The sequence below is a fragment of the Cariama cristata genome, unplaced genomic scaffold, assembly GCF_000690535.1.
Source record: "Cariama cristata isolate BGI_N322 unplaced genomic scaffold, ASM69053v1 scaffold9444, whole genome shotgun sequence".
Lineage (NCBI taxonomy): Eukaryota > Metazoa > Chordata > Aves > Cariamiformes > Cariamidae > Cariama > Cariama cristata.
This window is the reverse complement of record NW_009612383.1, coordinates 47,915-61,896: the sequence shown is the minus strand read 5'-3', so window position 1 is coordinate 61,896 and position 13,982 is coordinate 47,915. Positions and strand designations below refer to the sequence as shown.

The following is a 13,982-nucleotide window of genomic DNA, read 5'->3' as shown; positions in this document are numbered from 1 at the left end:
GAGCCTGTAACTTCTCTTTCACCGGTTCTGCCTCAAACTCCAATAAATCACTGTTTAAACAAAGTAGATCAGGAGCTGGTTTTATGACTATATTCTTCAGAACAGGGAAATTGCAGAATGATTCATTTGAGATTACAGAGAAAAGCCCATGTCTTAAATGCAAATCTAATGGATCCCACTGTCTTTAGCTGTGACCTCAACTAAGCAACTTTTTTAGGTCTGAGTCCCCACTCTCTGACATTGCTTTCTGTCAGGGTGAAACATAATGGTAGAGTAATGAGGTTTTTGAAATTTCTCTAATTTCTGAATTAACAATCCATACTCTTCTTAGAAGCAGCTTCAGGATAACCATTGCCACAAGTGATCAACAGCTTGGTTTCATAAGTGCAATTTTTATTATGATAATTGAAGGCTCAGGCTTCTGAAATGAGCAAAACGAGTAATTTTATTACAACTCTCTATTAATACTGTGCCGTCAGAGCACAGAAAATGGAAATCGCTTTTCCAGAATGTCAGAGAGCAACCAGACAATTGTGTCACCCTTAAAAATTATACCCCTTCATCTCATTCAGGCATACTGAAAAAATTCTCCCATTGTTAATTCTTTTCCTAAAATCTAGTATCTTTGTAACAGCAAACATGATTTGGGAGAGAACCTGGATCAGTAGTTCCATGGTCTTTAGCATTTTTGTGGCACATAACGACTTGTAAGGCAAGACGTTGTCTGAAATAGTCTTTGAGGAAGAGGACTTTCGTGGGTTTTTTAATCAGTTCTAAATTTTTTTTTTTTTTTAACATAAAAATTAGTGCATTTAACATCATACAGTTTGGGAGTAGGAGGGAAAATCTGCATCAAGTCAAGTTTCAGAATCATTAATGAGCTTGTTTTGCGTCTGGAAAATGAAAGAGAACAGCGTGAATCACTAGTACTAATTTCAGCAGCATGGGAGGCAAGCAGCTAATTTCAGCAGTGGAGACTGTCCCAGGCAGAGCTACAGCAACGGAAGAACACAACTCAGATGCTTTCCCAGTACTTTCCTTCACAGTTAAAAGTCTACCAACACACAGTACATCTGCACAGCAATTGCAATGCATCCTGAACATGCACAAGTAGCTGCACTCATCCATTCTGTATGTGCAAGCATCACTGGTGCATACACAATCACACTAATTGTGTGTTTAAGAAACATAGCAAACACTGATTCTGTGATTAACATCTGGAAATGTAAATCCTAGGAAGAAAACACAAATCTCTAAGCTAGTAAGTTTGCTCACTTGCTGGCTCTCTCTCACTCTCCCTGTGTTTTTCCACTTCCATTGCTGCTTCCTTGTACTTAGAAGCAGTAGCTGTACCTAACCCATGGGGCACAGAAGCTCCCCAGGCAATTTGGTTCCCATTTGTGCACCCTTAGCCAAGAGTATGAGATTAAACTATCAGGCTTGGGTGATTATTGTATCTCAGCATATCCTGGCTTCCTCCAAAAAGAAATGAGGAAGGCTGGGCCAGGAAGGAGCTGTGCTTCAGTCGGTCCCATAGCTGGAATAACCAGGGATGCAGGGCTGTGGTGTGCACCAGTGACCGCCTCTACCCTGCAGGTCACCTCTGCACAGGTTCCTGCACTTTCTTCTTGTCTGGATCCCAAACAATGCATCTTCATCCTCAATAGGTTCAGCATTCTTTTACAAGTTTGGTTTTAATTCTAAATTCCCTTAACTTGTAGTAAGTCTTTGATGTTTTTAAATGTCTTCTTGTAAAGTAACTTTTATAGTTACTTGAATAATGGAATAAAACCAATTCCAGATACAAAATCATTGAGTACAAAAATATCCTTGAGTTTTTGGCCAAAGCAGAGTTCAATAATCAAAGCAACAGTGGACTTTATCCTTTGAAGGATTGCTTTCAGACACAAAAAACAACTTAACATGCTAAAGACTAGTCAACTGTTCTGCAGAAGTATTACCCAACACCTAGTTTAGCGAGGAAGGTGGATGGGGACAGTACCAATTCAATGTGTCACAAATAGCCTAGATGTATCCAAAAAAAAGAAAAAGTGCCAAGCAGGATTTTCAATTTCTGTTGTTTAAAACACTTTTTCTATCTAAAATTAAGAACTAAATCCTACTGTTTTCATACTGAACAGAAGCAGCAACACTTCACTTGGCCCAAAGGCACTCAGAAGAAAGCCAAATAAACGAAGGGCTAATGTCACAAAACTGCTGGAGGAGGCAGTGGGTACATTGTCCCTTCTTTATTCAATACTCAGGCAGTGCAGATACTCACCCAGGGCCAAGGGACTCAGATTCAATTCTTTCTGCCTGAAGTGAACTGAACCTATATATTCCATCTCTCAAGACAATGCACTCACCACTGGTACAAGGCAGCGTGGAGGGACCACCAAATCTCCTCAACTGATGCCATTCTATTTTGCATAAATAATTCAAATTCATTGGCATGCTGAGTCCCAGCTAACAAAGCCCTTCCATAGCAGGCATCCTTCCTCCCGCTCCCTTTGTCCCAGGCTCAATGAATATTTCAAGTGAGAACAAGAACAGCAATGACAAAGGGGGACCCATTTTGGACCTCTCTTACCAAGAGACTGTGGACCTGGATTCAGTCTCTTGCCCCAAATCAAGCAATGAGTATATTTGAACATGGACCTTTAACCTCTTCAGTGAGCAGCCTGACCAACAAAATGCAGCATGTTCTGGCCTACTTTTCTCCAAACTGTTCATAAAATTACCCAAAGAATCCCCACATCTCTCAGTCGGCTGCCAATCTCTTCCAGACCAACACAGTAACATTTACAAGGGACTTTAACAGGGATTTTTGTACCCAACTGGGAAATACTGCAGAAAAAAAAAATCCCAACAGCATTCAAACATTTCCAAAACTGTTCCAAAAATAAAAGTCAGACGTGGACTATATTACTGTCATCTGTCTCCTAGAAGAACTGCATAGCAGTACCGAGGGAAGCAACGCTTGGCTTGCAGGGAGCAGCTGTAGAGGAGTAAATGACTGGGTAACGAAGGGGGAAGGAGAAGCAAACGGAGCTGGAGAAAGAGCGTGATGCAATCTCAGGAGGAAGAGCTTCAGAAAAAAGTCACCAATGAAGGCAAGAAGAGGTAGTGTTTGAGCAGCAAATTGTTCCTTCAGACACTGCTCCAAAAGGAAAGAAAGGTGAGAATGGCCATGTGCTAGCAGCAGCCCAGGAATTTACTGATAGCATCTTACTAAAGGGGAGGGAAATGCCTCCCCTTCACTCAATACAGGAAAAAAGAGGGAGCTAGCTCCTGATTTTTGGAAACGTAACTGTTATGTTTAGCTACACAGTGATGCCATTGATAGTTTTCCACAAAAGCACATTTTCACATAGCTATACAAGATTTCCGATGTTTCAAAACTCAGTCCCATCAGTATGATCTGCAACACTTCCTTAATACAAGCAAAGCCTAAAAGCAAAATGGCTTTTCCATGTCTGTATATATCTCACATTTTTCATTCTATATGTATTCCTGCTAGTAGTATCAAAGATAGAACTAAGAGAAATTTTTTTTTTTTTTTTAATCCTTGGAAGAAGGTTAAGATGTGTTCAAAGATAGGAACACTTCTACTAGTACCAGCTGTGCTACATCCCCTCTTTGAATATACAGCTTTGAACAGAAACACGTAAAATATTTGATAAAAACAGGTATCATAACAATCACTACATATTTTAGTCAACATGTTTGACCAAGCATGAAGTAATAACTAGACGTTGCAGACACTAAGGAAATGAATGCAAGGAAAAAAAAAGGTGAAAAAACTATTGTGAATGGACATTTCCAGGAGCGAAATACAGGTGAAACAGGAATCTAAATATTAGGCTATATTGCTGGCAACAAATGAAAAATTATATAGGTCAAATCTGAAAGAATAACGTTGGTCAAATGCACACTACAACCTATTCCTATACAAATACTGTTCTGAGGTGGTCTGATAACACTGCAATGTTAAAGCTTATTTTTCATTTGTCATCATTTTTCCTTAATTCATGCAGGATACAGTAACCATGTACATAAAACTGACACACATATAGTAAAAAAGAAAGACCAAAAGCAAGTATAACTGGGGTTTGGTACTCACCTCCTTCTCCTGACCCAGAGCCATTATCTGAAAAAGAAACAGAGGGAGAAAAAAAAAAAAGAAAGCAAATTAAAATATTGCTCCAGGAGCAGGTCTTTGTTTAGGAACTTGTCACTGTAAAACATTACACAGGTGTTACATTTTATGAGCCAGGTGTGAAAACAAACATCCCACATAAAGACTGGCATCCTTTAATCACCTTGTCCATGCTTACTGTGCCCTACTCTCCCTTTTCCCTGTCAAGATATATTTACTCAAGGAACAGCATCATTCAATGCTGAAAACTAAATTGCTTTCTTAGCCTTTTTTCAGCTGTTAAGAGATTCAAATTTGTCAACCCCAAAAGAGATTAAGAATACAGAATCTGATTTTTGGAACGTTTTTTTTTTTTTACCCTCTGGCCCTGGGAGCGGTACGTGAAGGAGTAATATATAAATCACCTAACTGCCGAAGTACCTCCAGAAGACAACTAGTCCTCAAAGTAAAGTTGGCTTAAATCATCTAATGACAAAATAGCTCCTCTCAGCTGAATCAATCACTTTGTATAAGGATGCTCTAACAGCACAGTTATTCCATGACATTAGGCTGACTGGATTAGCATCTGATGAGTGACAGCTTGTGGCTGCATCCCCTTTGCATTCAAGTCAAGCAGTTCAAGTGTCAGCAGGACTTGAGCTTCCTCACCACCCCAGACCAACTAACTCCACTTCAGAGCATCACGGAGCTGGCGAGGGATTTTGTATGGGGATGTGCATCTGGCTGGGCAGTGCTCCGCACGGCGTCTTCAGCTAGCACGGCAGTAAAGACAAGCTCTTAAACACATGTTCTAAGTCACAACTCTCCCTTGGTCTTTCTTGCTCAAAGGAGGTGGAGAGGAGAGGATGGGATGGCAACTACTGTCAGTAAATTGTTCCCCATCCCCATTAGCTCAGCTTCTCTGGACGATGAGGAGAAGAGCAGAGCACACATGCTGCTCATGCCACACCTCTCCTTTCATGCCTGCTTTGGTGATGGAGAAGGCAGCTGAATTTGTTTCCACAAGTCTGAAAGAAGGAGATCAGACAGAGAGAGGAGTGGGGTTCTTACTTTCACATATGAGCTTGTTGTTCACATCAGAGGAAAAACCAAAGCCTCCGTTTGCTCAGTTCCCTCCCCCCCTTTTCTTTAGGCAGCTATATTTCGAAGAATAATTCCCTCCAGTGTGCGGACGCAAGTGTGAAATTCCACATTACTGGGTCACTTCAGACATTGAAAATAATCTCCTGTCACATCGAGTATTAGGAAGAGAGAGATTTTTTTCCTCCATTTAAATTTTCCTTTCTTTTCTCCTATACCACTATTCCATGTCTAATACACTGAGCTTATTACCTTACAGAAATGAGTGCAAAACCAGAAGGGCTCTTGTTCCATTGATAGTGACCCACTTCACTGACAAGGCAGACAATCCCATATAAAATATTACTGCTGAGTCACTGAGACACATGCCTTATGATGCGGTATTGCTTCATTAAGAAATTTGAAGGAATATAATTTACTTGTACGAGGTAAGTATATAGGCTTATTTGTAGTGGTGAAATCGTGACATACAAACATAAGCAAGTTCAACATAAAATTCATATAAAAACCAAAGGCTAGAACGTCTCAAAGAAACTTGACTTGTTCCATGTTTTTATTTCCAGCTCTCACTCTCTGACTGCTTTCCCCAGCACATTCAGCCCCCAGGTGAGAAAGGCCGCTCAGCTCCAGCATGAGGGGTGCCAGTTATACGACGAGGTGCGTATGGTATGTGGCAGGGGAGGTACCATCACACAGACAGTACGAGCTGTAACGAGAGTGCCACGTAAATGACAGAGTCGACGCTCAGACCGCCCATCTCTATAGATCGTTGGCTTGGCATACATGAAGTTCACAGGCAACTCTGTCTCCGCTTGGCAGGACATCATGGTAACAGGATAGATCCATTCCCATTTCTCTGGGCTTTCAGATCTCAAGAAACCATAAAAAAAAGTGTCATCCTCCATAACAGTGCATCATTTTCAACTTTTCACTGGAAGCCCGTGCCTCCTCTCTGAGCCTGGGAGCTGTGCTAGGACTCTTGTCTCCAGGGTAACCATAAGCCGGTGTTCCTGCTTTTTTCTGAGCCTTGGCTACATTTTCCCAAGCAGCTGCTGGTTAAAAAAAGTAGCATTTTTTGCAAGCTTACTTGCACAACCAGCCCTGCTCTTTTCAGGCCCTTAATCAATTCAGGATTTCCAAAAGTGGTCTCCATGCACCAAGACCTGCTAAGAAAGATGCTCAAACAAGTGAGAAAGCTGGACAGAAATAGCATCCCCCGAAGCCACAGGTCAGTAATTAGAGAGTGAGTGACTGACCTCTCTCTTTGCTTAAGCCACGGTTCTCCAAATAGACTTATAAAAATATGCTTATACACAAATGTATAGGCTTCTGCTGTGAGCCGCTTTTATCTGTGAAGGAGTTTCTGGTTAAAATACATAAAGAAACACTGGGATCAGACACAGCATCTGAATGCCTTAAGCACGAGGCCACGGTCAGAATCCCTTTTTTTTTGTTGTTCTCTCTGAACAGGAGCCATTTCTGTACCACGGGTCTGCTTTGGTGCAGAGGCAGAAGGTACTCTCTCCAAAACCAAATGAGCCTGCGGCCTCACTCATACAGGAGGGATGGCTTTTAACTCAAACTAGCACAAAAATTGAACTCATCTCTTCCCCATTTAGGGCAACAGCTCCAAACCGCTAAGTACAAACAGGAGGATAAACAGTCCACTGAGAAATTTTAAGCAAGCAGACCCTTCCACTAATTAACATGGGGCAAGTGATTCAGTGGGCACCTCCAGAGCAAACCTCTCCGATCCTGCTCCCAGAGAGGCAGGCAAAGAAACACCAACACACTGCACCTTTTTTAGATCTGTGTAAGAAACAAGTCAGCAGCTATTCAGTCGTGGGCAGAACAGAACACCTCTTGACACACCAAAGGTAAAACTGTACACCGTTCTCCAGGAACCAAACCCCAAAAATGATGTATTTGTGGAATTTAGGTATTGCAAGGCTTAGCTGACAGCTGAGAAGGGATTTCCAGCATCTGAACTCTGGCACCCAGGAGTTATTATACTCTTTATACCCAGGTCCTGGATTTTCCCCTAAAGCTTCTGGGATACAGCTGTGGCTTTTTAGTACAAAGACAGTAGATGCCACTTCTTTACATTAAGCAGAAATTGATCTTCCCACACCAGCACTCCAGAAACTTCACTGAGCAAGCCCTGCATAACGTTGACTCTTTTATTCAATTGTCTTCGGTTACTCATCTTACAAGACACAACTGAAGAGAGGAAGGACAGCTGCTACCTCAACTCCTAGTTCCCTGTCAGCCTGGATTTCCTGGTTCACAGCTAACAAAGCAGTCCTCTCCATGGTGGGACAGGACAAGCTCGCTGCAGTTTAACCCTGGGTACACAGAAGTGCCTCCAAGTAAAGATTGGATAAAATTATTAAGAACTTGCTACCAAAGAAGACCATGCTGATCTACAGTTGGCCCTCAACATGGCAATGACAGTACTATTGCATTGCTCAGTGAGAGCTTTTAACTTTCCCACTTTCCTCAGCGCAGTGCAAGTCTCCATCAGCTCCTGCGGCAGCAACACCGGCCCAAAAATCTCCAAGCAGTGACACAAGGACCAGGGGCTTGGAAGAGATCTGCAATCAACACAGCCCATTTCAAGCCACCAGCCAGAGCAAAGACCAAAACAAGCTCCAACTTCCCACTGCTGGCAATGGAGCAGAGCTCCCGCTGCGGCACAGGAGCGATTCGGGAAGGAGCTTGCCAGCTCAGCCACCCCATGTTCCCAGCAGCAACAGCTCAGCCCTCCTCCTGCTGAGTTGGTCTCCCCACCCTCCAGGAGCAAAACTGCCTGCTAGCAATTACCCTCAATTTTGATATGCCAGCAGGAGCTTTTGAGGAGGAATGCTGACAAGCCTAATTGCTAGCAGCTGCAAGGCCCCTGGCTGCTGGAGATAGGCTTTTAACCTCTGCATCGTTTTTTGGGAATGTCCATTTGCCTTGACATCTTCAGGGGAAAAGTTGCTATCACTCAATCCTAGTAGCCATTTCCTGATTAATTATGCCACACACAAAAAAAAAAAAAAGTACAGGATATTAAATCCTGGTATGTATTGATGAGATATGTCTGGGTAAGCCTATTTCTTTGCTTACAAAACATTTCCTAATGATAGAATGGTGACGCTGCGCTGTTGCAAATCTTCCTCGCAGGCTGGACAGGAAAGCTCCTGTACTGCACTGACTATCTGGGAGTAAGGGTCTCGGTCAGCTCGCTGAATGAACGAATGTTTCTACAGCAGGTTTTCAGGTTTGTTATGGCTTTCTTGCGAGAGCATAAAGAGTTATTTTCACACTTTCTTAATCTAGAAGTGAGTTGCCTAGAAGTTCTTCCTTAACTCCCTCAAAAGGATTAAACCGAACTTATTATATTTCTTTTCAGGACAATGTGTGCATCTAATTATGCTTCACTGTAAGCCTCCCACAAAAAAAAACATTTACTGTAAAAACCTGTGCATTCAAATGCAGACTGATGAATACTAAGTTAAAGCCACTCCTAAGAGAATAACTCCTTAAATCTACCAGAGATACAGTGTTTGTTTCTAGTTCTGCAAATAGATTTTTTTTTTTAAATTTAGAAATCCCAAGAGAAAGCAATGGACCGTGCCTTCCAAATATATACAGTACACTGAGAATCTGTAAGTACAATATATCAGGTACTACATCATTGTGTGGTTACATTTTCATGTGCATATAATATAAATCTGGCAGCAGTCAAAATCATGGCTCTGTGTGCGGGCTAACAGTAACACACATTCTTGGAAATTAATTGTAAAGGTCTATTTCTTATTGACTAACTTAATTTGTGTTATTTAAACTAATAAAAGACAATAAGTTCACCAACAAAAGGAGGCAGAAGAAACCAAGAGACTTGGTGACACTCCTCCTCAATGTTCTGAGCATCCCAGCTGCCCTCTCTTTCTGGTTTCTTCAGTCTGTTTAGCAAGCCAGTTCAGGATAAACTCCCGTAGAGGATGGCATAACACGAATGAATTTCAGTGTAATGTCACCCTTTTTGAACTGATCAAGGCTTCAGGTCAGTAGCAAGACCGTTGATGCTATGAGTTTGGCAGGAGCCCTGGTGCAGATGCTGCCATCTCCCCCTCTCCTGCTGGATGGTCCTGTCTCTGCATTTGGTTGTGGGCTGAACTGTAAACAAGGAACTGGTAAGGGTAAGAAATATTGAAAAAAAAAGAAAAAAAAAAGAAAAGCTTGGGCTAGTGCTCTGATCTTGTTTATGACATAATCCCACAGAGCAAGGAGGAGAAGAAGCTGTGGAAGGTGGGAGGTACCACCAGCAAGGTCTTTGCTTCGCAGCCTTGTTCATCTCCATCCAGTCATGGACCGGATGATTCCTTTATGAACGCAAAAGGACAGGTTAGGTGTAGGTCAAAACTGTATACAGTTTGATTTGACCCATCATTTCTCAAAGCTATTTCAAGGCATTAGGCAAAGAGAATACTAAAGGTGCATTTCACTCATTTTCCCAGTTTCTCCATATATTGCAACATGGGGCTACACGCACGAAGACCCACAGACGCTCGTCTTCCAAACCTTGTGCCAGGAGTAATTAGGCACAGAAACACCCCCGTAAACACAGATATTTGAAAACAACAATGTCCCTTCATTGAAAAATGGGCTTTGACAATGTTAAGACCTGTATATGCAGTCCTGAAAACTTCAGCCATGCATTCTCTTACATTTCTCTAAAACACCATTTTTAATGTCAAAATTTGCATTTTGTTCATTCCTAAAGCACCTATGAATGACTCTTTTTTGCAAACGTTGCTTATTTTGGGATCTTGCAACTCTGACAGCGCTTGGACAAAGGAAATAAATATATATATATGCTGCTAAATCACCCATGACTGTAAAAATTTAATCAAAATGTTACCTGCCCAGAAATAGGCCTGACTAAATCATTCAGTATAGTCTGTTCCAGTGCTGCAGCTTCAGAAGGTATCACTCCCTAGCAAATGGGAATTATTTCATTCTTGTATGAGATTCAGAAGTCTGACATACTTTAAATACTAAGTAGTTGTTACAACACTATGGGGGAATTTTGTCCTACTGTCTCAGGTGCACCCTACCAGGATGAAGCTTTGCTTTGAAAAAACAAAACTCTGAGAGGAAACCAGTGAATCTATACTTAGCTCCCAATGATGTCCCAGAACAAAGCATTTTCGTAGCAAATTTGGAGGCACTCGGTGAAAATTAATGGGAGTCTATAAAGGATTTTTTTAATTTGGGCATTTGGTTCTCCATTATATGTGTTACAGATCAACAGTACAAATATATTGACTTCCCAATGACCCATGATCCCAGTCAGGGCATGAAGAGGCTCCAGCTGACGGCTTTTATCATCCAATATTCTTACGCCAACTGGAGCGCGTCAGACACTTGGGGAGCAGCAGGTACCGTTCTGGTAGAGCTCCGCTGAAGCACTTTAAATTGCAGCAGTGTAAATGCAGTATGCAGCCTGAATCACACCCTCAGTTTCAGAAATGGGTTTTCAGTACTTTCTGGTCAATTGTGTCTCAGCGCATGTCTTGATCTGTTACACTAAGTGCTAAAAATTATGCTGCATTTCCTGGGTTTTATATAGGACTTAAAGAAAAGGAGAGGAAGGTTAAAAAAAACAATCCCAGACTAGCTGAGTAACATAGTAATTAGCTGCCGGCAACCTGAGGCTGAGAAGAATCAATTTTTTGTTTTCAAATGTCTTTTTTGTCTTGTGGTTTAACCCCAGCCAGCAATGAAGCACCACGCAGCAGCTCGCTCACTCCCCCTGCCTCCCACTGGGATGGGGAGGGGAATCAAACAAAAGTAAAAACTCAAGGGCTGAGATAAGAACAGTTTAATAACTTAAGTAAAATAAAATGTAAAAATAATAAAATATAATAATAATCATCATAATAATTGTAAAGAAAAGGAATATAGCAAAAGAATAAAACCCAAGAAAGACAAGTGATGCACAACACAATCACTCACCACCCTCTGACTGATGCCCAGCCCATCCCCGATCAGCGATCGGCACCTCCCGCCCAGCTACCCCAGTTTCTGTACTGGACATGATGCTCTATGGTATGGAATATCCCTTGGGCTGGTTGGGGTCAGCTGTCCTGGCCGTGCTCCCTCCCAGCTCCTTGTTCCCCTCCTCGCTGGCAGAGCATGGGGAACTGAAAAGTCCTTGACTTAGAGTAAGCACTGCTCAGCAACAACTGCAACATCCGTGTGTTATCGACATTGTTCTCATCCCAAATCCAAAACACAGCCCTGTAACAGCTACTAAGCAGAAAATTAACTCTATCCCAGCTGAAACCAGGACAGCATATAAAAATAAACACTTTTGGTGGTTCCCAAAACGTTATCCTGGTATTTTGTTTTAGTGAGGGAAAGACGCCTTCATTCTGTGAGTCTGTTTCTTAAAAGAATTTGGGCATGAAATACAAAAAAAAATGTTTACTTATACATCCTCAGTTCAAACCTTCATACTTCTTGGGTGTTATAGGAATATGCAAGTGCTCCAAAACTGTAATGCTTTTTTTTCTTATTTCTGCAGTGTCTGGAGATAATTTACAGGTGGGAGATGGGGAAAGAAGGTAGAGGCAGTCACCTGCCTGAGGTATGCTGGAATTATGCAGCTGAGCTGGGCACAAAACACAGGTTTTCTTCAGTATTAGGACCAACATCATAGATTGTTTCAGACAAAGGCATTAGAGCAGCTTGTGTAAAATACAGCCGTGCTGCATTTAAATGAGGTACATCTGGGACTGGCAGCAGCAAGGACTTGGCTTAAGTACACTGCCCATATATTTACCCTAATTTCCAGATAGGATGTTGCAGCTACCAGTGAATTCCAGGCAGCTACCTCTAAATTGTCATCGATAATGAGAAAAGCCAACATAAAACTAGCTAGGAGTGTGCAGCTGACCCATAGTCATGCTTTTGGTTGCCATATAGATGTAACCTTGCTTAGGTTAATGCAAGTTAACTATTGTGTATCAAAAGATGAGGGATGTACTACAACTTGAATTTTTTGGAGTGTTACCAAAGAATGCAGTTGTTGATGCTACTGAGTCATTTGATTTAATTCTGATAACGCCAGCCGTGTGTCTGGTCTCACCAGCTTTGAATCTGTGCAGAGGTTCAAAAGACCTCCTGTGGCTGAAGTTTCTGTGTCCAAGAGCATGCTGCAATATTCAAGACACTGAAAACATGTCCCATGTATTCTAAGTGTGTGGAAAAATCTGTGTTTTAAGTGTGTGGAAAGACAGAAAAAATCAGTCCATTAGAAATGTGAGGTACAATGATTTTGCAAGAGTTATGCGTACTTTCAAGGTAATAACCCAAAGTGAAATTAGTCAACAGATGATGCCTTGGATACAAGTAGAGTGGGAGTCAAGATGATCAGTGTCACTTGCTGGATGTCACACTAATTCTGTACACCCAAAAAATGAGTCCTGATGAAATACTAATTTGGAGTCTCCTCCAAATTTGTTGTAAGCCTTTTGATGAATATTAAGTCTCCTTTATACATACAACAGAAGCGTTCACAAACTATTTTCTCAGATAAAGTATTTCTACTTTTAAAGTTTATTTATTAACCTCTTAAAATATCAGAAGATATATTAGACTTCTCTATAAAAATACTCCATTGCTAAAGAGGACTTGGGGTTTCCACATTATTTCCTTCTATGCAAAGCACGAAAATTAAAATCTCTGGAATTATGGGCAAAACTAAAGAGCTAACCACATAACATCATCCATTAGCGACACAAGTGATGTTTTACATACCAGAATAACAAGGTCCTCTTGATACCACTGTTATCTCTTTCTGATGCTTGCAAGCAGCTCTCCTGAGGAAGCATTCATTTTGGTAAGTGTCTCCATTCGACCCACAAACAGGAATATAGTTTGTGTGACACTGAAAAAGAAATTATAAAGTAACTCAGTCATACAAAATCTTGTGATTAATTTCAACTGCATATTAATATACAGGAAGATAGTTATGTAAATATGAATTCCTAGTAGTAACTTATAACCCTGTTCACTAAAGGAAGATTTAAAATATCTTAGTTTCTCAATATCGCTCTATGTATTCATTTCAGATCACTGAAATAATTGTCCAGCTCCATATGGGCTGAACATAGGAATTCAGTAGGAAAGATTAAAAGAATCAAATAACTATGGCAGGACTCAGTAATGGCTAGAGGGAATATGACAAGCATCTAGAAGTATTTGAAAGATAAATACTGAGGAAGGAGAAAACTTCTGCAAGATAATACAAGAATGTATGACTAGGCACAGGAGGATGAAACTGAGCAAAGGAAAATTTAAGGTGAACAGTGCTTAAGGGGAGATTTGCTGATCTTTTTGGTCATATAATGATCTTTCAAGGAAGATGGATAACAATCACCATTCCTGTTAAATTCATGAGCATCATGAGTCTGGTTTACTTGGTCAACAACTATAATAATGATTTTGCATTACTACACTGAAAAATTTTAAGCTCAAAGTTAGTAGCATTGGTACACTTAATAAAAAGAAAGGAAGAAAGGAAAATTTATCATTCAGAATGGCTTTGGCAGGAGCAGCCTGCATTTTGCTATTTTCTTACATTCTAAGAAAGATGGATTATATACTGCTTTTACATATAATGTGCATTAAAACTCTGGGAAACACATCGAGACCACCAATCTGCCTAACACCTGTGAGTGCCGCACCG

The 13,982-nt window shown here is 41.1% G+C and overlaps 1 protein-coding gene across 1 annotated transcript in view; it reads right to left on the bottom strand.

Moving 5' to 3' along the window:
• Positions 1 to 13,982, bottom strand: part of TMEFF1 (transmembrane protein with EGF-like and two follistatin-like domains 1) — a gene marked incomplete at its 5' end in the record, with an annotated part of 47,985 nt that overhangs the window by 30,078 nt on the left and 3,925 nt on the right. Inside the window, 2 exons of the mRNA XM_009698606.1 lie at positions 4,124 to 4,150; positions 13,052 to 13,181. Coding sequence (XP_009696908.1) covers positions 4,124 to 4,150; positions 13,052 to 13,181 — 157 coding nt within the window. The remainder of the gene's footprint in view (positions 1 to 4,123; positions 4,151 to 13,051; positions 13,182 to 13,982) is intronic.